This window comes from Magallana gigas, chromosome 10 (assembly GCF_963853765.1).
Source record: "Magallana gigas chromosome 10, xbMagGiga1.1, whole genome shotgun sequence".
Classification (NCBI taxonomy): Eukaryota; Metazoa; Mollusca; class Bivalvia; order Ostreida; family Ostreidae; genus Magallana; species Magallana gigas.
In genome coordinates, this window is record NC_088862.1 from 5560508 (window position 1) to 5583692 (window position 23185).

General features: G+C 33.2%; 2 protein-coding genes across 2 annotated transcripts; both read right to left on the reverse strand.

Moving 5' to 3' along the window:
• Window positions 1-2545: 2545 nt before the first annotated feature.
• On the reverse strand, window positions 2546-12782 carry LOC105342382 (uncharacterized). The gene is made up of 5 exons (XM_066073510.1): window positions 12629-12782; window positions 12219-12308; window positions 11601-11986; window positions 9041-9175; window positions 2546-4373 (listed from the first exon to the last, which is right to left on the reverse strand). The coding sequence occupies exons 2-5, from the start codon at window positions 12280-12282 to the stop codon at window positions 2940-2942; spliced, it is 2019 nt and encodes a 672-aa protein (XP_065929582.1). The 5' UTR covers window positions 12283-12308; window positions 12629-12782; the 3' UTR covers window positions 2546-2939.
• A 718-nt stretch (window positions 12783-13500) lies between these two features.
• On the reverse strand, window positions 13501-22265 carry LOC117683452 (uncharacterized). The gene is made up of 18 exons (XM_066072750.1): window positions 22176-22265; window positions 21613-21790; window positions 21136-21315; window positions 20707-20871; window positions 19889-20022; window positions 19336-19481; window positions 18863-18955; window positions 18410-18566; window positions 18221-18257; window positions 17880-18038; window positions 17662-17717; window positions 17348-17485; window positions 16806-16977; window positions 16316-16423; window positions 15630-15845; window positions 14788-14992; window positions 14503-14535; window positions 13501-14273 (listed from the first exon to the last, which is right to left on the reverse strand). The coding sequence occupies exons 7-18, from the start codon at window positions 18924-18926 to the stop codon at window positions 14146-14148; spliced, it is 1473 nt and encodes a 490-aa protein (XP_065928822.1). The 5' UTR covers window positions 18927-18955; window positions 19336-19481; window positions 19889-20022; window positions 20707-20871; window positions 21136-21315; window positions 21613-21790; window positions 22176-22265; the 3' UTR covers window positions 13501-14145.
• Window positions 22266-23185: the final 920 nt, after the last annotated feature.

Below are 23185 nucleotides of genomic sequence, written 5' to 3' on the forward strand. Positions count from 1 at the left end.
TTTATTTTAGAATTCTACGTAATATGGGATGCACATTGCGTTATTGCTAGCTTGGTCAACAAACTAGTAATATCATCCGTGTAAGTGATGTAGTATCATAGATGAAATAAAAGTTATAGCTGTACACAACACAGGAGTGATATGCACATATGCAAGATGTTTGAATTGATGAAATGATTTGCTTCATTTATCTCAAAAGAACATAGAAATTAACAAACAGCTAGTAGTTGTTATGATATATTTTATATTTCAAAATTTTTAAACGGTTCCGTTCCGTTCCGTTAAATACCAATATCCACACGGGTAATGGTATTTTGCGGAACGGAACGGAATCAGAAGAAATCTATTCAGAAGAAAGATTACTTAAGTAATTTTCATCGACGTTACACACACAGATTAATTGAGTTTGGTTTAAACCTCAACTTTATATTTACAGTGTCAATCAAACATCATAAAACAACTAGTGACTTTAGGTTTTCTCGGGAAAGAAGCGTGTAATGACTTATAGAGCAATGAGTAGCATATTTTATGTAATACACAGTTCATTAAAACAGCAAAATTTGTAAAACAATCTTCCATTTACGATAAGTTAAATTGAAATAATGACGTTTAAAAAAAATCTTGTTTCCCCTTTTGGGGCCTCTTAACCGGTTCCGTTCCGTTCCGTTCCGTTCTGCAAAGTACCAATAGCCAATATACTGTCAGCGATGGAATCAAATGCCAATTTATGAAAATAATGCCATTCTAATTTAATTGCATGATAGACATCATTAAGCCACGTGTCCTAAAGAATTCCAACTCTCCATCTGAATTACTATCCATTACCAAAGTGATAGCTTCCTGTAACCATCCAACCTTCAAGATCATGTTAATGAGGTAAGCACCTGAAATACAAGTAATGTCAACCATCCGAAACCATTAAGATGTAAATGTAAAGTTGGGGACTTTACAAGATCATTTATATCATTTAAATACTATATTATATACCGGTATATAATAGTTTGAACAGTTATTTAATTTTATTTTTTATACAGTATGAAGTTGAACAAATGTAGTGAATATAGGACCATTTTAACAAGAGCTTGGACTTTGGGTAGTTGTGTCAAACAGCAATGTCACGTAGGCCTGTCTATATTTCTGTAGGCCACTCAAGTTATGTCTAGCTTTTGAGCCCAAGACTACGCAATCGGTGTTTATTTCGCTTGAAATCAGCGTCATTTTAACTTGTTTTGACGCAAGATATAGATAGCTACGTCCTACTGAAAGTCCAACAGGCACAGAATGCAAATCCTAAAAAGGAAAAATTGAAACACCACTGGGCAAATCTATTACATACTAGTAAATGTCAACTCGAGCATGTACGGAATACATCGCATAACAAAAGGTTATGCAATATATATTTCATGCATGCTCCTGTATCATAATGTAACTATAACTAACAATGCCAACTAATTAATTAAACAAACTAAAGTTACTAAGTATTCTAATATTTGATGCGGTTTTTTATATTTTCTTTTGAGAAAAGCAATCTTTTAATAAACAGAGAACATATAACGTTCTAGTCCAAAAGACTTTGGACTCTCTGCGAAGCAACGATTCTTAACATTGTACATGTAAAATTATGAACCTCATCGTCAAACTACGGTCAATACATACAATCATTCGTACCATCTAGCAGTGGCTAATTGAGAATAGTAGCTTCATAAACTTCTGCAAACCACTTTATAGGTAAGTCACACCATTTCATAAGAAAGTCGAGTACTTTCTTGATGCGAATATTTTTGCGCCGCTGAATAATATTTAAAACAGTAAATAATCATGATAATATGCTAACGAAATGTATTTTTATGTTGTTTCTTTGCAAAATAATATCCCTTCGATGGTCCAGTGGGGTATTTCCTGATTTTGTATCTTAAGGTCAGACGACACGTTCCTCAATTTTAGATAACTTTTTCCTGGAATTTGTTAATGGTTTACTACTACTTTGACAAGCATTCTTGCAAAAAATTAGGGTACCTTACCAGGCATTTCTGCAAAATACTAGAGTATGCAATTTCCCATATAATCTTCTTGAAAATACACTTCAATTGCTGATATAAAAATCAATACACCACTGCAAAATTCACTATAATAGAACTATATCTCCGCCGGGGCGGGGCTTTGAACTCACAACCTCTAGAACCTATACACTTCTGGCACTGAGCGGCCACGGTTCTAACCACTTGACCATCTAGACATATTACCACATCCAAGTAAATTTTGATCATTTTTAAAGTAATTTTAAAATTAATATTTTTTATTGGAACTCTTCATTACGAGGAGATACAAAAACGATTCTCCAGGAACGTGTAGTCTGACCTTAAGTAGCTGCAAGTTAATTGGTTGGAAAAGAGCATTACAGGACTGTACAGAATAAAAAGTGAAGTGATGCGAGGAAAAAATCAGGAACTCTCTTACTTCTATTTTTAAGATAGACTGCTGTTTGTAGCCCACTGGGATTTTTTTCTTTAAGGGGATCCCTTTTTAAAATAACTCAAGATTTGAGCATGTATTATTTTATTTTGATCATATTGGTCATATCGTGCTGTATAATAATAAAAAAAAAACAACAAATCTGTAGCTTTGTACATGTGACGTAATTAAATAACATTGCAACCGTGTTCATTTTCACTTGAAATTGGTTGTCATAAATTTCAATGGGAAAAACCCACACGAGATACCAAATGATTAAGGTATCTTTCTTAATAAACAACTATATATAACTTTCCTGAGAAATGCATATTAAAATATAAAATTATCAAAATACATTGTGTATATACCGGTGAGACGTTCACAAACAATGATTAGGCAAACTACATTTCGTAAAATTGCATCATTTGTTTATATGAGAATAAAAAACCTAAAAGAAACTTTAATAAAAGAGGGCATAATGTTCATGTTCAGAAATATCTATCTTTTGGGTTGATTCCTCTGAATTTTGTCGTATCAAAGTCCAAAAGTCCTGGAATTTCGAATCTTTCTCCTAGCTTCGGCAGCCCGTACTTTTTGAAAATGGCGTCGGCCTCAACGCGTGCCTGATGGGAAATCGTGCGTTTGGTCTCCCTCAAGTTGAGATCACTTGTCACGTTGTTGTTGCAGGGATCTACCCGAAACCCCTCCATGGCATTCGATATGTATTCTTGCCTAAGTTCAAGAACATCGAACAAGGTGCTGATAATCTTTCGCGGATTCTTCATCATTTCTTCAAACATTATTGCAATGATAGGTACCCCTGCGTCCACGTGATCAAGACATTGGACCACATTGGCCGCCCAAGAAGTAGCGAAAATCCCTACACTGGTAATGTTCTGTTCTTTTTCGCTCGGATCTGCTCTGTCTAGAACATAACAGAAATTATGATAGAGAGATCGTCGAAAGCATGGCAAGATGGTTGACAGAACTTTGCTATCTATGATGTATCTACCAACGATTGAAATAGGCTCCCTGGAGAAAATATTGAGGTGAGAGGTGACTGTCTTAAAGCTATTGCGATATATGTATAACTGATATATCTGTGGAAAACATTTGTACACATCTTCCATTTGACATGTGCTACATGGCCTCGTTTTCAAAAAGAACATCCCTGCACGGTCATCCTGTTTGCATAAAAGCCTCAAAGCACTGGGAAGCAGTTGCTCATATTCACCTTTACCAAACCTATTTGACTTTTTCAAAAACGCAAGGGAAGTGAGAGCATCAGGGTCGCAGATAACGGCCATTCCAGGAAGCTGCCCAAAAACTCGACTGAGGAGAGTTGCACCACAGCTTCCGGTGGAAGACATCCAGATAATTGGAACTTTTGGACGGCCTATATCCTGAGCAATTTTATGGAAAGACGCTAAAGGCATGCTTATAACACTATGAGCTTTTTCAAATTGCTTCAAATAAAATGATTTGCTGTCATATTGCTTATAAAGATTCACATCTTCTGAAACTTCGACAAAGAAAGCTTCGCCTTTCGTTATACAGTACAGAGATATATTCGGCTTCAACACATAGTTTGGATGTTTGAAAAACTTATGAGTGAGAATAAAATCCGTGGGGTCAGAGATAGAAGACGAGATAAACTTCCGTCGCCATAAAACATTGTGCACATGCGCACTGTGCTTGAATTGAATACCACTTTTGGCATCTTTTCTGGTGCGTTCGACACCTGTTACAGCCCAGGTGAACTTTTGGATTGTTGTGACGATAGATCTGGCGATTTTATACAAGACGTACGTCAGAAGCAGAATGATGTACTCCCTTGCTTTGTTTAACGCTTTGCTGAGGTTCTCCAAGTGGTTCTTGTCCGATTTTTTGGTATCCATTGTTGAACCAAAATGACTGGACATCTGAAAGAAACAGGATAAATGAATGAATTTTTGAGATCGAAACATGAACAAATGTTCTAACTAAAGGCCATCGTCATTTCCTAATAAGCATGCGTGTAAATAAAAAAATTGTTATTTTACTATCCAATTGAAGTTTCTTAGAATTTTCCCAAACACAATGAAGTTCATATGGTTTTTTCTTTTAATTAATTACTTGATCAATTACTAAGTAAACAAAACATGTTGGAATAATAGAAGAGGGAAATTGTATGATATTTAGTTATTGCTTGGCTCTTCATCGATCATGCACTCAAGTATATGTACATTGAAAAATAGGCGTAACCCGAGAAAGAGAGATAACCCATGTAAACTTCTTTGATACGTAGAAGCCTAAACCGTTTAAAGATAGATTCAATTAGCATTAATTTTTCTTCTTACAATTTTCTCTTAGATTCATGATGCTCAATAATTGATACTTGTCCAAAAAAGATCGTCAATAAGTTTTGTTTATGAATTGCGATAATCGAATTAAAAAATGTACGAGACAATTCATATTTCTTTATTCATGTTTTTTTTTTCTAAGATGTGGATGAACCTAAATGTAACTGGCAGAGAGAAAACGCCGGAATAATCTGTATTTTCTATAATGAGCAAACATTTCATAATTATATAAAAAAATAAATTAAGTGAAAAATTAAATTTGATAAAACTCGTAGCAATGCATCGTTAACAGAAGATACACATACTTATAATCGATAAATGTAATAATTATTAAGGTGGTATGGGACACCTCCATGTTTTGATGTTTTGATTATCGAAATAAACAATAAAATCATGTTCAATTTTGTAAATAGTTTTTTCCCAAATTTTTCATCTACCAGCTTAGCACAGTGGGTTAGAAGGTTTAACAACGGATTTGTAAGTCATGAGTTCGAATCCCGCTGGGGATTAAACATTTTTTACCTTTGCAAAAATTTTTAAAACGTATTTTTTGGTTAAATATTATAAATTTTGAAAATTCTAAACCGGTAAAAGTTTTTTAATAATTAATTACTTTAATCCACATTAATATCGCCAGATGTCCCATACCAACTTAACACATTCGCTTTTCCATGAATAGCTCAATAAATTCAAATAAAGTTACGTTTATCAATATTCATAATCAGGGTAACTTTTGTTACATGTACATTCAAATTTTACAGTTCAACGAATTGAGAACTATCTATTACAATTGAATTAATAATCAATAGTTTTAAAGTTCCGGTAACTTCTGTAAATGCTACATTTGATTTAGATAAACTTGTAGTTTAAACAAGCTCAGATGGGGTCTAAAACAAATGTGTTATTTGTTCTGAGTTTCAATCTGCTGATCTCATTCCTACCTTTTAACGCGATAACTATGTGGACTTTTTATCAAGACCTATTCGTTAATAAAAAGTGCAATTCAGACTGCATTTAATTAATCAGAAATTGAACCCATGAAACTTTTACACTTGAATTATTTTTAGAATGATTAACGGAAGAACAACTTAAAACTGTAACTTCGAGGGCGTTATTTTTTTCTGTTGAAGTGTTTCTATTATTTGAGATTTTAAAAAAATGCTTATTCAGTAGGCCATTGAAACAAAATTGAGTGACGTATCGATGTAATGTCTTTATGGCACCTAGTATTTCTTGAACATTTTTTAAAAACAATTAATCAATTTTTAGCAACGTGCATTAAGTAAACATTTTGCTCGCAAACAATGATTTGAAAATTAAAACTAGTTTTCGAGTTTGTTTGTTTGATTGTTTAAGAACTAGTACTTGCATTGGTGTTTTGATGTTGTTTGAGCTTCAAAGTGTTGCTCTTTACGGAAGTTTGATTCACAACAAATTACTCATTCGATTTATCTAAAAATGTTTGATAATATTTTCTAAACCATTCACTAATACTTAGGAAATTAGCATAGTATAAGAAAGGCCGCGACTACCCAACCCTTTTATTAATTTTTCTTCCATAGTTTATAGATTAAAGGAATGCATTCTCATCGGTTTTTGATATACGATGACGTTAGTTGACACTGTATATGGGAAGAAAAATGCGTATATAGGTGTAAATGTACGATCATCAGTCTTATTTTCACGGACGCTTAGCGAAATGGTTACCTTGTATAAAGTAATTAATTACAGTGACAGTCAAATGAAAGCGTAGCCTACAAATGTATATTAAAGAATGCCCATTAAATATGTAATATATGTGATAAGTTTTAAACAGAGAGAGAGAGAGAGAGAGAGAGAGAGAGAGAGAGAGAGAGAGAGAGAGAGAGAGAGAGAGAGAGAGAGAGATATTCTATTTTACTAAAATCCTCATAAAATTAATTCAAACCCAAATTGCTTGAATATTTACATATTGTCTTTTGTTTACATCAATAGGCTAGGGGTTCCACAAGTGTTAATTCGTTTCAATTTTACAAAAATGTTTTACTCATTAAAGAAGATTAATTGTCTTTCGTTTATTGTACGAAGCAATTTATCATTCTCGGATAAATCTTCATCTTAATGTCTCTTGACACTGCTTGCTTAACAATAGTTGTAATGGACAGCCCCAAGGCAACTCATACATTTTTATTTAACTTATGTATACTCGTACATGTAAGTATAAAAACTGAAGCGAATGTGTTTTGGAGTTGAATGCGAACTATGTCGTTTCAGCACATTTCAATGTCTTCTTTTATCTTTTTTACATATGATTTATAATCTATTAATTTATTTCGGGTTGACCTCGATATCATATATTTATACTTTCATGTTTGCTATACATGCACATTTCAGATAAGATTTTAGACAGTTAGTTGTTATCTAAGTACATTTATATAACCGACTTTCATATTTACATAATTTGACCATTTTACAGACATGCTATTTGCACATGTCCTTTAAATAAAATAATTTGAAATATTTGCATAAAATGTTACTGGTAAATCTGTATAGTAATTTTCCTCGCTTATGACACAATTTAGACCTGAGACCCAAAAATAAAAATCATTGAGAGAGAGAGAGAGAGAGAGAGAGAGAGAGAGAGAGAGAGAGATGCATGTTTTTAAATATAGTTAAATAGTTTCATGGTTTCAAAATGATATCGAATTTAAGTTCTTTTAAACTTGTTTTCATACATTCATACATTCATGTTGAACTGATCATTTCCATAAAAAAAATTGTGTATCAAACGGCTTCCCCAAATTGAAAAAGAAACCCCCGTGGACACTACAATTAAGTCCAGTGGCTTTCTCTTTGATATATATTGATTCGTTGGAAATAATTTTTAAAGAGCTATGAATATATTTTGAATAATATATTGAGACTTTTTAGAGACTGGTTATTTGGAAGAAGGGAAAAAATTGTGCTAAAAAGTGTCTTAACTCACTCTCTTTCTGTCTCTCTCTCTTTCTCTCTCTCTCTCTCACATTAATCTTTGTCTGCTTCAAAGATAAAAATATATACCTTTATTACAGCTGTCAAAGTTAAAAGGAGCGTGGCAAGTTATCAAAATTTATAGCTTTACAAATATGACATTCATATTGACTTTTCAGTTCAGACGAAAAGAAGAGATGGCTCAGGGAACGTTTATGACATTCTGTTTCAGGTGGGCTTTAATTGATAAAAACTTAAATTTGAATTTACGGGTATTTATCAAACTTTACCTTGCCATCTTTTAGATGGCCTAAATATCGACCCAAATGAAAGTGGTTTAAAGGTTTTACATGCATAAAATGATCAAGTTGAAAGGACAAATTTAAAGTTGATATGATTGAAGATGTGATTCATGTACGTCTCTCTCTCTCTCTCTCTCTCTCTCTCTCTCTCTCTCTCTCTCTCTCTCTTAAACCGAACCTGTCTAAATTTTTCAATGACTTGGATGGGATTAAAGCGTAGCCTGGGTAGCCTGGGATAGGGGTTTAATTCAAGCTTATTTTTTGTTTAATCATGAATCATATTTACATTTCATTTTACACTATGTAAGCATAAAAGTGCAAAACACTTTTGACAAGTACCAAAGCCCACACAGTAAACCACTTTTGTTAATCAAAACGTTGTTATTAAAAAAAAATGTGGTAAGCAATGCACGTTTATCACGAAATCCCAGAACTAAATTGAGTTCTTAGCCTTTACTTGTTATTGCGTATCTCTGCAAGCAATCTCCTGTCATGCATGCGTTCATGTATGTAGTTTTTTTCATTCGGTTTTAAGGTGTGGGTAGATTTCATAATAAACAATATTATTAAAATCCATCAACTTAAGTTTGATTGATGCTAGAATTTGTCATTCCTCAGAAATGTTATCTATGTAATTTACGTTGTGGCATAATTTTGGTTTATATTCAGTCAGTGTATAGAGAATAAGCGCAAAACACAAACACGTGTTGGTAAATTACGGACAAATAAGGAATTTATAGCGTGCGTGCAGAATCTAAGTATCAATAGTCTGCAGTGTAAATGTAGTATAACTCAACTTTTCCATACATGCAATGCATAAGAGGAATGAGAGCATAAAGATCTGGTTCGATTCGTCATGATATTAAAACGATTTTAAAAAATATAATATACCAGAGAGAGAGAGAGAGAGAGAGAGAGAGAGAGAGAGAGAGAGAGAGAGAGAGAGAGAGAAATCAGAAAGAGAGAAGAAAAATGCAGGGAGAAATGTCTTACCCGCACGGGATTCCGATGGGTTTTCCCCTCGTCTAGTTCCTCCCGCACACACGAACGATACAGGTATTTTACGATTAAAAACTCTGTGTCAATATAATAAAAGTGTTTACCTTCGCTGTCCCAGGGCGTATCTTGTTAGCGTTGCACCTCCAATATGGGTCACAGCCTGGAGTGTTAGCCTTTAAGGTTGAGTTTGCCCAGCACTGCTACGAAGTGTTTGTAGAGTACACGCCTTCACCTTAAATGCTTCAACTAATATCACCGACTCGAGATAGTTTTGAAAAATGACCCATTGTCGCGTTGGAGTAGAAATGCTCAGCTAGCTGACTGCTAAATGGAATTATTTATTATAAGTGAACTACTTTCCCCTCTGTATGAAGACGTGTCCATGTACAATAGTATTCGCTGTGGGCTAGCTTTCTCTGTCACTTAACCGTGTATTTTTAATTTATAATTTATGCTACGGTAATTTTTTTTAACGTTGATAGAACGTTTCCTCTTTTTGTAAGAATTTTTTTTACAGTCAAGGTAACATTTTCCACCTGTTGTTTATTTATAAATTTAAGTCATTTTGACTTCTATGAGCAATATAATTGTCAGCGGATTTTGAAATTTGCATAATATAAATAGAGTTTTTTAATTCCTCAATTGAATGGACAGGCAAATTGAAAAATTATAATTTTCACAAAATTACTACAACGTAGCGCTGCATCTGTTTAAATAATGGGGGAAAAAAATTGTTGTCTGTATTACATCAGCGTTTAATCTTGTTATCAATTTAAATCGAAACAAATTAAGTTTGATTTATTTATAACATGTTTTATATAAACTACATAAAGAAATTACTTGAATGGTTTTACAACTTGTCCAACCCCACCGTCTCACGGACAAAACAAAAGTGAAATTATAGCAATTATTCGCATTTGTTTTACAGTTGCATTCAATTTCACACATAAACATGCATTAACTACATCGGCATTTTCTTCCTCTAAGTTGTTTTACACGGGTAACGAGCGTAATTTAAATGAAAGACAATTCTTAACAATACATTGTTCAAATACCCTTGAAATACTAAGGAACCTTGCGGGATGATAAGAGTGCAGTAACGACAACTGTAAAATATTGATGTTTGAAATTTTTTAAGATTCAAAAAGAAAAAGAAAACATTTTAAGTGTTATGTACTAGAAATATTGTTCCAATTAATACAAATACGGAATCATTCTTTTGTATTATGAGGTGATCGCTGAATACGGTCGGGAGTGATCAAATCCAATAATAGATTTGATCACGCCCGACTGTATTTGATCACCTACTAATATTCAAAGAATGATTCCTTATTACTTATATCTATATAATTTTCAATTATTGTACGATTATATATTTAAAATAGTCATGGATGAACTGTATTGGACTATACAGTACAAAATCGATAATGTTATATCACACACGCACTGGAAATTGTAAATGTATTGTAATAATTTAAATGACCTTCACGCTACGTTGGTTATTTTTTTTTGCATATTCTTACTCTAGTTCAAGGTTACAAAACGCGCACATGTCCACATTCATGAGATCTCTGATAATGCCACCACGTCAATGTTTGTACGGGGGAGAGAAGTGATTATATGATATAACATACTCATAGTACAAGACATTTGTAGGAACACACTCAACATTAAGACAATATATTGCCTTACTTAAGATAACGATCAGGTGCACTCAACATCAGAAGAAAGGAAACAAAAAGAAAATGGTGTATCATAACCCTTCTACGTATCTGAATCTGACTAGAGGGGCATCAGATATGTGATACCGTGTTCTCGTATTTCCTCGCAAACACGGAATAGATGTACTGGGTTGTTGTTGTTTTTTTCGTTCAGTGTTGAAATATCTATGCCCAGTATATAATAAGCAATATGATTATTAAGTTCATAATAATTATTTAGATAACAATAAAGCTGCTTTAGAAGATAACTTTCACGTGTACATGTATTTAATGAACAAAAATTTGGTATTGATTAGCTATGTTCAGTGCGTTGATTATAAAAATCACATGTAGGGTCTTTTTTCCACAAAAGTTCTGGAAAAACATAATGTAGCAGAATTAAGAATCTTTTTTTGCGAATTCTGTTATGACGACTTTTAAAAAAAATAAATTATTAGTTCTTTTAACGTTTAAGGTCACCAGACATGCCTGAAAATGTAAATCTTCATAATTTTAGGAAAATCGAGGTATCGTTAAGATTTCATAAAAACTGATAGGTCTTATCTCTGTCTTTTCAAAATGATGCATTTGATCAGCCATCTATGCTTGATATCGATATACAATGAAGTTCATATATAGTTGTAGATAAATTATTTGAACAAATCTCACATACATAGGAAAATATTTTAAGCGCTGCTTTCCTTTATTTTTTTCACATAGCAACGTAACTATTAAATGCATATTTTTTTTTTGCCTTTTTCAGATTTTTCTAATGAAAAAAAAATGTACAAAATTTAATGATCTCAATTATCCATACATTAAAATTCATCTGCCCACATACATTTTAATCAATCTTTTGTTCCCTTGTCATTCAATTCGACGCTTGTCCTTTCCACTTCCGGTGTTAATGATTCTTCTTTAGTCTCTCTTTGATTTTTCGTTTCATTTTCTGGTTCTTGCGAATTACGCTCATTAGTGTCCTTTACATTGATTAAAATTGGTTCCCCATCCTCATCCATCTGTTCCAACTCTTGTTCAGTTGCATGTTCAAGAGAGACCGAACCCGGCTCGCTGACGACGAATGATTGAATTCGGGCCCGTAATGCTAAAGTTCGTTCGTTGCACTTTCGTATTATAACAGCGAACAGAACAATGAACCCGAGGGCTAAGATCACAATGATGATAATTACACACGTCATAGAACATCTTTTGTAATCCGACAGGCCTTCAGAGTAATTCACTGTGGGAAAAAGAGAATTGAAACCGAAAATAAATCATATGAAGCATTCCAATGCCATATTTCCTGGTGACTATTTTTAGCACGCTCTTTTGACCATTTACCAGGTACATTACTTATTATTTTTGTTTATAATACCCAAAGGAGATATGAAAGTCGGTTTCATTTGTATTATCAACAAAATAATGAATGTAATAAGTTGTAGAGGATAATTATGAAACAATTTGGTACTCACCAAACGTTGTATTTTTGGTCTCTGTCTGGCGGGCAAAGGTCAAATGCTCTGATGTCAATGGCATCACGTGACCCCTAGCTGATTATATATCTATATCATAATATAAATTGCAACAAATTCCAATCTTCAAAATTGTTGATGTTTGAATGGATGAAAACACCACTGACTTTACTATACTTGACCTTATGGACTGATTGGCTTTCTTTTTAAATAAATACCAATATTGTAACGGATATTTTAAAATAAAATCCTACCAAAGCCATATTGTATTGCGGCGTCAAAAATCAAACTTAATATCAATCTAAATAAAAGCGAAGAACTCATCATGATTTTGAAAATGTTAAAATTATTTTCAATGAAATTTCTTTGATAAATTTGAATATGGCAAATATAGTAAAAAAATTACTGACCTTTTCAGAGTTCATTAAACACCCATAGTAACGAAAAAGCAATTTGTTTAGTCAAATTCTCCGAACAGTAAATACCCCACATGTCTAAGCCTTCCTACTGTTAATGATAACTCGCTCATGGCAAGAAACATTTCTCTCTTCTCTTGCTTAGTGAGTAATTCTTGACTTTTTTTTACTAGCTACATGTAGCTGTTGCTACAATACCATTAACCAAAGTAGGCATTATACTATTATACTAGTAATTAATAATGATAACTATTGCAGAAGAAGTCTCAGTTATTAATGAAAATTCATATACGTAGGTTTCCTAGTCTTAATTTGCATTGGAGTGGTGACCATTTCAAAGGGCCCCGCTTAAATGGCCTTATGATAGTTGTGATGAAAACTATATTAGAGGACTTTGCATTGACCGTAACCTATTGCTTAGAATTTTTCCAGTTGCCATGCTTTGAATATCAATATTAATTCAAACTCATTGGAAGACCTTTCCCTACAAATATTCTTTCGGTTGAATCAAAACAAGAAACAAGTAATAAGCCAGATCTAGAAGTTGACAGAACCATTTTAACAAGACCTTGGACTTTTCGTAGTATGTAATGTTGATTTCAAAGAACCATGGCTGAGTGTCAAGCAATGAAATGGTCATGCCTACGTTCCGTTGCTGTTTGGTACAACTACTCAAAGTCCCTGGTTCTGGAAGAGTTCTAAACTTCTAATCATAATTCAATATCCATTATCTGTTTGTTGCCTTTAATGATAATTTAACGACCATTTTGTGTTATGTTCTCCTTCGTTTCACTCATCCTAACATAAAGTATTTCTATTCTAAGTATTCTATAAATAACAACAACACAGGTGTTAGAGTGAGTGAGCTATCAACCAGTTTATTCGCCGTAATATACAATCAGCACGCGACTTTAATAGCGATGAACTGGAATTAGGCCCAATAATTGTATATTTCCAAATATATCTACAAAATACAATGTAAATTTTATATATAAATACATATCAAGTATACTTCATCATTCGCACATGTACCTATAAACAAAAACAAAAAATTGTGTTCGAAAGGGTTGAATGCTCTTCGAAGACCTGTCTATACCTGATCGGTTCTATATATACTACAGCCAAACAACTACTTGTATAACTGCGCTAAAAGAAGTAGTCCGTAAAAAAAAACTTACAGAAATTTATTTATCTTTTTTTTTTAAGTGAATACAGTTCAGAATGATCATAAAGACAAATTTGTCATAAAATAAACCTCAGTTTCTTAAGAAATCACATACCATTTCGAAGCATTGGCCGGAGCATAACTCCAAAACAAATTTTTGATACATGAACAAAATAGAAAACAAAAAAATCAGAACTTAATTTACTAGAATAACTTTTTTAAAGGAAAAATTGAAAAATTACAGATGTACATTTAAAACCTGTAAAGGTGCATGTGATGTAGGGTGACATTCTGAACACAATAGGTATCAGTTGGTGTTAATGACAAAGCGATCTCACAGTAGGAGTCAACCTTCCACAGACAGGAATACTGAGACCGAGATGATACAGATGTACATCAACACGCTCTGTAACATGACGGAAACACGCGTGCTTGCCGAGTCAACACACTGCCCTCCATAAGAATACCATTGTTCTAGAACAATCGAAATAAATACCACGTAGCATAAGACAGAAACAGTATATGTGTGTTTAAATATTCGATACTTTTTAATGTAAAAATTTTTTACAAGATGTAATGCCGTTTTATGATCTAGAAGTTATTAAGTTTTGTTCTTTGATGCTCTATGTTAAAAAATATATCATTTTGGTTTGCTCTATCTTATCTGTAATTGTTTTATTAATAACATCTATAAACTACTTACCCATAAGTACATTCGATATTGACTGGGAATCATCTAGATTTTCAACACAAAAAAACCAAGTTTATTAATTAAGAGATGTTTTGCCAAAACTATTAGTTCAAAATATGAATCAATATCACTTTACTTTACTACAGTATCCGTTTTATTATTAAAGTTTTTTTTACAAAATAAAATAGAATTGGTCTCTATTCATTACGATGAGTATATTAACTATAATAAATTCATTAAAAGTACGATCGAGATAAAAAGCAACATGATATTTCACATATAACTCCATACACGCACCTGCATAGATTGTAATGTCCTTCCCTGTGGAGTCCAACGTAAAGTTACGCTGTATGATCACTTGACCGTTACGTTTGACGTTCATGACGTAGTCCCCCTTGAATGCCGTGACGTTATACGTTGTGAACGCTTCTAAACTCTGAGTGATTCTGGACTTCCATTCCCCATGAACAAGATCCATGAACCTCTGACCGGCAGCGTTTGGCTGGTTTATTAAACATAAAGCAAGATTATATATCAAGCACCTGCATTTAGAAGACCGAATGCATCTTACGATAATTATTAGGTACATGTAGACTGGTGAGTTCCTGAGACATGTTCTGGTCTCCGTATTACTTTGATGTTTTAAACAATTTGAAAATGATCTTACTTACAGTTTAGATTTGATTCAGGTTTAAGCATTTTAATTTTGATTACCTAATACATGATTCTTTGTTCAGTTGAATATATATATATATATATATATATATATATATATATATATATATATATATATATATATATATATATATCTTACATTTAAATTAGGTTTTCAAGTATTTTTCATTTTTTCAAAGCTATCTTGAAATGAAATAAGTGATCAGACCAACCAGTCTATGACTAACGTTTTCAACTTTCCTGTTTGTTATCTTGTTTGCAAATAAATTACAATTGCATAATTTTACACGTATTGGTAAGATGTTTATGTAAAACATTTAAAGTGCAGTCACAGACCAAACAACATTAAAAGACATAAAAAAGAGTTTCATCATCTTTCCTACTTAATTTCTTTGGTGACCAAACCATCAATTCACTCTTTTTACAAGCATGACAAATGAATTTTAACGTGTATGAAATTTCACCTTGATATCTGGACCATCAAACAAATTCTCATTGGGGTGCCAGAGGGATTCGTTCCAAAAGTGCCACAGTATAACCCCGCCCACTGAGGGGTGACTGAAATACATGGTCAGGAGATTTCCCAAAGCGTCGGCTTTCTTGACGTCATCAGCTTCATCAACCGTCAGTTCTGTTGCCCAGATATCAAGACCAGCTTCTGCAAGCTTATCTATTCTGTACTGTACACATATAGAACGGGGTTTTTTTTGAGAATTTAAAAGTATTGTATTGTTGTATGATTGTACGATATTTTTCTTGCTCTGAAAAACACAACCTTGTAGTTTTTTTTTTGAAGCAGAACTAGGAGTTGCTCATAATAAAATTCATCTATTAAACTTGATTTAGCAGAGGCTGCTGTCTATGTAACAAGCTCAATAGAATACAGCTATATCGAGCCATATTTATATTAATACCAGGCTCAATTTAATACAGAACCAAAAAGCAAAAACCGTTTAGAGTGCTTTTGACCATCTATTCTTCTTAAATTCACAAATGTGCATCTTGGTCTTTTTTCCTAGAATTATCTAAATCGGTTGTATTAAGATTCAGTTGGCTTAAATTAATAGATTCTTAAATATTTCATATTTCAATATGATATATTATATAAATAGATTTTCTGTTATGATACCCTTAGTGTTAAATTATGAACCTTAATAACGTCCATGTCGATGTTCGTTGTGTAGAAATGACTCTGTACTCCAATTCCATGGATAGGGATGTTGTTTTGGCGGAACCTTACAGCCTGATTCTTCAACGCCTAAAAACCCCAGAGATATTATAGTATTACATGGATACTAACGTATCCTTATCCTTCGATAACTTTTATTGAGGATTAATATCTTAAAAATACTCCAATAGATGATTTTAATGTAAAGTATTTTTCCTCCGAGTTATTACCCTTGGAAGTATCAATCTCTCTTCAAACAACCAGTTTCAAAAGAGTTTTGCAGAAATATACGGGGAGAAATCGAACAATATCATAGTTAGAAATTAAAGAAAGTTTCGGTAAATTAATCAAAGGAATGAGAAGTAATCTAAATGTTGACCCACAATAAAGCCACCAACGGGAAACAACTACTGCTAAGATCTACTAGTACTAGACTAAGTGTATTCATGATACAATGTTTTGGATCACTGACTGTTGTGATGGAGGGCTGTGGGATTGCTGAGTAGTCGTTCAGAAACAGCTTGGTGTCCGGTTCCTGGGCATGGATCCATTTGAACATCTTGGGAGTAATGTCCGGGTCTGTGGTATTGCGTTCATACCAGTCTCCGTGAAGGTTTTCGTTGTTCACATCCCAGTGAAGGAGTCTTGTTTAATGGAAATTTAGAATTTTCTTTGAATGCTTCAATTCGTTGATATGACTGATATATGCATTTGAATATTTCATGACAGGATGGGACTGTCGTCAATTTCTTGGCGAACATCGTTTAGACGATACGCAGAACTCCTGTCCATTAATTTGAATTCTGAATTGATAATTTCGTTGTTGTGCTTGATGCAACTATTTATTTGATACATTATATTTATATTAATGACAAGACAAGATAGTTATCAAATTTCTTGTCGAAAACCCTTCAGACAATGTTTGAAATTTCTGTCTTATCATTAATAATGCCTCAAAAATTCTAAAGATTCCGATTCACGAAATTGAACAGGTGGTTAACTAGTTTGTTTTACCTGCCTTTGGTGTTGTTGATCACCTCGGTCACGTGAGACTGGAGTTCAGTGACCAGTTCTGATGGAGACATTCCATACAACCAGGAGTTCACAAACTTCTCAACGCCCCAAAACATGTTGTGTCCTCGAGACTTAATTCTTGAACATGAAAAAACCATGTTTAATATGATTGTAAATATTCCAAAATTAATTTAAAAGAAAAACAAATTCAAGAAAGATTCAAAATATTTCGATACGCAGATTTGCATTAAACTTAAATTAAAATTAAACATTGATACCTGTTTTTACATGTATGTAAAAAAACCAGTTCATACCCATTGGCTTCAAGAACATCTAACGCTGCAAGGACTGAGGTATAGTCGCTCTTATCCTGCAATGGAATGTTATTATTTAAATTCAATCCTATTACTATATATGTACATATATTTACTGATCTGTTAGGTACAGGGAAATAGGTACGTATACAGTGTCAACATAAGTAAAATCGGTTTCATTTCTCTTCGCCAACGAACGATCTTTTTATGAAACTAACCTGAATTCTCTCTATCCCGTACCATTTTAGCTTGTTGGCAATGACCGCCCAGTTGAAATGTTTCAGCACGAAGTCAGTGAAGAACTGGTATTCTGGGACGTTGAACTTGTCCAGTTTAATGGCGGTTCCAAATGGATACACACTTCTTTGCTGCATAAGCTGTAATGATATTCGAATAGTGTAGACAAGGAAATGTACGCCCTCGTTTTATTTTTGCTCCTTTCGTCCTCATTGTCAGCGTGCGAATTTAAAACTGCATGAGCAAAATCAAATATCTTATTTATATATATTTATAATTGTTATACGTTTGTGAATGTTTAAGAAAATAGTTATTTCCTTACCTCAACTTCAACCTCTTGAATATCTTCTCCTTCAAGTCTATCTCGAAAAAAAAACCCCATTTCTTATGATAAATGAGATCTGCCCTCAAAGCTTATGAAGATTATGTCTACTTTACAATAATTTTCTTGATAAATTTTGCATTGGTAAATGTAATTTATATAATTATTTTGAAATAATTTTAAACTAACCTGAAACTTATTGGTGCTTTTCGAATATTATTTATCCGGGACTTTGCGTGCTGCATCCAATAAGGATTTGGTTTTATTTGTTTCAAACTTGCAAAATCTTGGATAAAATTTACTGAGGAATGTTCGATGTTAATATAGATTTGCGCCGTTGTCGCCCCTGGAATTGAAATGAAATATTTATTCTGGTAGAAAAATAAAGTCCGATCTACGAATAATTTTATAGACAAACTTTCTTGCGATTAATCAGTGCGTGAATTGGCTTAGCAAATGCTTGGGTGATTTCTTTTCCATTTCTTTAAATTACATTATATACAGTCATGTAAAATTTAACTAAAAGCAAATACTCCCGGAGTTGTCAATTTATAACTTAGTTTATCTGAAAATGTATTTAGCATTAATCCCCAAAGTGTGAAAAAGAACGGCTATTTTAATTTATTTATTATAATTAACTACCGGCAGGTGCGAGGAAATCGCCACTGAACTCTGTCCATCCAAACTTGACTTGCTGTAGAGGCATGTTTCCAAGTCTGAGGTATTTGGAAGACCCTGTCAAATTAAGTGTATTCAAAGTAACTATGCATATAGAATATGCATTTTTAAAGGTAAATAAAACCATGTGACAGGAAAGTGTGGATCAAATAATGTTTGAAAGTAAAACAGAAATCTATAATACAAATTACGTTTTGTTTGTAAAGCCACGTAACATAAAAAGGTTTTTAAAAAGAGTTTAAAATAAAAAAATTATGTTTAATTTTTTTTGGGGGGTGGGGTGTTGTGAAATCATGTCTACACTTGTTATTTTTGTTAGTGAAAAGGATGGATCAAAAATATTTTTAAAGATTTCTTACAAATTACTGTTGGTCGTTTTTTTAGTACGTTCGTTTGTTTTGTTTTGTTTGCTTGTTGTTTGTTTGTTAACGGCTTACCATTGACCTTGACATTGGCCGTCAGTTTGAGCGTGGTGTAGTTGACCCCTGTCGGGAGGTTCAGCAGTTTGAAGTAGGTCCTGAAGACGTAGTTGTACCCCGGGGTCACATTGACTCTCTGCTGAGGGGCCGAGTACGGGTGTTTTCTACAAAACGAATAAAATTCAATTGACTGATTGCTGAGTAGATGAATAGAAATATGCTCGAGAGGAAAAAAACCTGATTGATTTAGAAAAAATTGATTTTAATCACTAAGGCGTAAAGTTTTACAGAAACAAATATTATCTAATGTATAGATCAGTAAATAAATGTATTTTGAACCAATATTTCCTATTATTTATTGATTGTAACAGTTAAAAACGTCATTTTTCTTTTCAATCTATCGTCTATTTATCAGATCATTCGCTTGTTCGTTCATTTTTTCGATAGCTTGCTCACTCTTTGATTCTTTTAAATCTACATTGTATTTATAATTCATATGTTCGCTCATTCATTTGTGTTTATTCGTTCATTCGTTTCCTCTTTCATTTGCCGATTCTCATTATTAATTTACCTATCCGTGACTAGCAGAGATCGACTTCCGTGAAACGTATCGTTGCTGTATGACGTCAGCGTGCATCCGGAACAAAACCAGTTTTCCGGAAAATGACGAATCCTCAAAATCAGAATTCATCAGCAGTTCTTGATCTATATCGAATCGTGAATGAAAAATTCAAAATGTTTATGACGGAATACATGTATTAGGTTTAGACCTTCAAGCAATGACAATAACAATGCTGTTTGCAAAGCAACTGTTTCCTTTTTATATGTACACTTAATTAATTAAACACAATACTCAATTAAACATCGAACTCAAACCGATTTAGTAACACAAGTGAAGCCCACGTGCCTACGGAATTTATCTCGTTTACAATAAAAAATACTTATTTCCCAGTCATATATCGTTCGAATATAAAACTACTTCACCAAAGTTTCTTAAACGAAGAAAATTGAAAATACTCATCCTGCTGTCAACATACAGCTTGTATATATCGTCTATATATCATTCTAAGATAAATCAAAGTAGACCAAACAGCTTAATACGAATGTCTTGAAATTAATTTATGTTTGACGAGTCAGAGCCCGTTGGAAAAAAAAATATAGTGAGAGAGAATGAACAAAGTTTGTTCGTTTGATTGTGTAAAATGGATTGGTAGACTTAAGATCATAGCTTTATAAGGAAACTACATATACGTGTATAACAAAATATCTCATCATGTCTTATAACCTTTCAACCATCACCTTTGGCACAAACAATCAAATTTATTCTATAGCATTTACCAGACTTTTAATATGACGTAATGTTTACTTTCTACTACATGTATGTCGTACCTTCTTCACTTCTTGCATATGTAAAACTGTTGCCATGGGCACTTGTGTTGACATGGCTACCAACGGTGAATGTTATACCGTTGTCATGGTGATAAATTTCAGCCATCTTCCCTTGTTGGTTTCCTTCCGTTTGCATCAGCCACTCTTTTGTTGAATTGTAATCGCCTTAAAAAACAAATCGGTTTTATTTTTTTTTATGTGAACTTACATAATATATTTTTTTTAATTTCAAGAAGGAGAGGCTTTTGGAATTTGCTATTGTTTCATTTATATCCGCTGGTTTTTATTCATTGTGTCAATGTACGCTGCATGTCGAAGTGGTCGTTTATAAAAAGAAAAATACGTCATACATGTAGCTGCGGGATTTTCTGAACAAGTTTATATGTATGAATTATCGTCTCTATTGTGTATGGTAAAAATAAAGTGTACCTTTCTTGGTTATGAGGACATACGCGTCATTTCCGGCCATGTTTCGTACATTACTGATTCCTGTGACCTTTCCGAATGCGAATGATTCCAAACTGTTGTAGAACATGGCGTAGTTGACCTCTGGTTTAAGTGTCAGCCTCGCTCTGAATGCTAGGCCAACAATCCTACCATTTGGAACACCTCAACAATACAATTTTATGTACAATTTGTTAAAATGAGATTTTGCAATTTAGTTTTCAAATTCTAATCTGAATTATAATTTATGAATTATAATATGCTCCATAACTGCAATAATTATCTTAACTTGATATAAATACTGGTATTATGTACGTAAAATTGCATATGGTTAAGTATTATTAATGTATGATTTTTAAATATATATTTAGGTGCTATAAGTAATAAAATTGCTATTCCAGTAATGTGGTGTAACAGTGACGATTCTTTGAATGATGTATCAAATTTATTTCAAGATTTTACCCGTGATCTTTCTTTCAAAACTGTGTGTATCCTCGATGACCGCGCATTGATTTCCGTATGAACCATTATGATATCCGGCGGAGTACACCCCTATCGACTGCTCGAGTACACCAGTTTCTGCATTCCAAACATACATGATAATTCCTCGGAAGTCGGTAGAATTTGCAGCATCGTCATTCTTGAAGAAAAAATATGAAAAGTTTTTTTTTTCTGGTTTTGTTCATCTTAAAACTACCAAACTTAAAATGTAGAAAAACAGGTCCCAGGTTACTGAAACATCACCAATCACTGTCTGCAAGCATGCGGACATTTTGAGTCTAAAGTTAGAAGGTTTATAAGTCTATAAACTACAATGTTGTCATTCGTTGTCTTTTCCTGAGTATCTTGTTATAATAAGGATGACTTATACGCAAATGTCAGAGAGAGAGAGAGAGAGAGAGAGAGAGAGAGAGAGAGAGAGAGAGAGAGAGAGAGAGAGTGTGTGTGTGTGTGTGTGTGCGTGTGTGTGTGTGTGTGTGTGTGTGTAATTGTTGTTTTATTTACTCCATATATACAGTACTTACAACTTGGTAGGAAATATTTTTGGCTATGGCACAGCCAAGTACCCCCAACAGGAGCAGCAAGGTTTGGATAACCTGTGTAGACATTCCTAGACAAAAGACAAAGCTTTTAGTTGTAACGATACCTTTGCGTGATTTTTTCAAACTTTTGCCGGATCTTCTGCATTGTAACCCCTAACCAAATATTTAAGTAATTAAAATAATCCGCTCCTCTGCGACACGATATTGTATAGCTTAGGGGAGCGGATCTACAAGTCTAGTTTTAATTAGATTGCCAATAACCACGCTTCAATGCATCATTTTTGCTCTTGATGTAATTTTTATAATGTTGATTGCTTAATTTAAAATACTAATAAAATAAGATCTTGTTTTGAAGAAAATTAACTTCATACACATATGGTATATATAGCACACTGGTATATCGATGAGCGTGCGTTTGTTTTACAATCTAGATCTTGCAACATGATTATATATTTATATCATAATTCATAATCGAAATCAGCTAACAACATAATAGACTCTTTTAATAATATTCGCGATTTATTAATAAAACATTTAAAATATATAAAGAAGCAATCGAAATTAAAAAAAAGAGGATATAGAAGAAAACCCGCCCCTCTCACACACATAATTCATATTATAAAGATGAGATTTTTAAATGAATTCATGTACTATACCTTGTAAATGTTAATGTATACTAAAATGTACAACTAAAAATTAGCAGGATAATGACAAATGTACATGTACATTACAGTTGTATAAAGTTAAATAAGAGTGTACAGATAAGCGTGTCCATTTCTCCGAGTTACATGCACACCGGAAATGAATCGGTTGACGGCCGGTCGTTTTAATGAGGCATGTAACAGGATACCGCAGCATGTAAGGCATTGATGAAATAAGTACTCTCGTATCAAACTAGCTGTAGGTCTGAAGCTCCCGGTCTGAAAAAAAAAATTCGGATGGACGACAGACCTGCATCTAGTATCAAACCTTTTATTAGGACATTTCATGAT

Bases quoted from the DNA above. Each gene is read 5' to 3' on its own strand.
- LOC117683452 (XM_066072750.1), bottom strand. From the start codon at position 18,926: ATGCCTCTACAGCAAGTCAAGTTTGGATGGACAGAGTTCAGTGGCGAT. The intron at 18,258-18,409 runs GTTAGTTTAAAA...TTTTCGAGATAG, and splicing joins AAAGCACCAATAAGTTTCAG to ACTTGAAGGAGAAGATATTC. The intron at 14,274-14,502 runs GTAAGTAGTTTA...CGATTGTTCTAG, and splicing joins AATATCGAATGTACTTATGG to AACAATGGTATTCTTATGGA.
- LOC105342382 (XM_066073510.1), bottom strand. From the start codon at position 12,282: ATGCCATTGACATCAGAGCATTTGACCTTTGCCCGCCAGACAGAGACC. The intron at 11,987-12,218 runs GTGAGTACCAAA...TTTTTCCCACAG, and splicing joins GACCAAAAATACAACGTTTG to TGAATTACTCTGAAGGCCTG. The intron at 9,176-11,600 runs GATTGATTAAAA...GTGCAACGCTAA, and splicing joins TGAATGACAAGGGAACAAAA to CAAGATACGCCCTGGGACAG.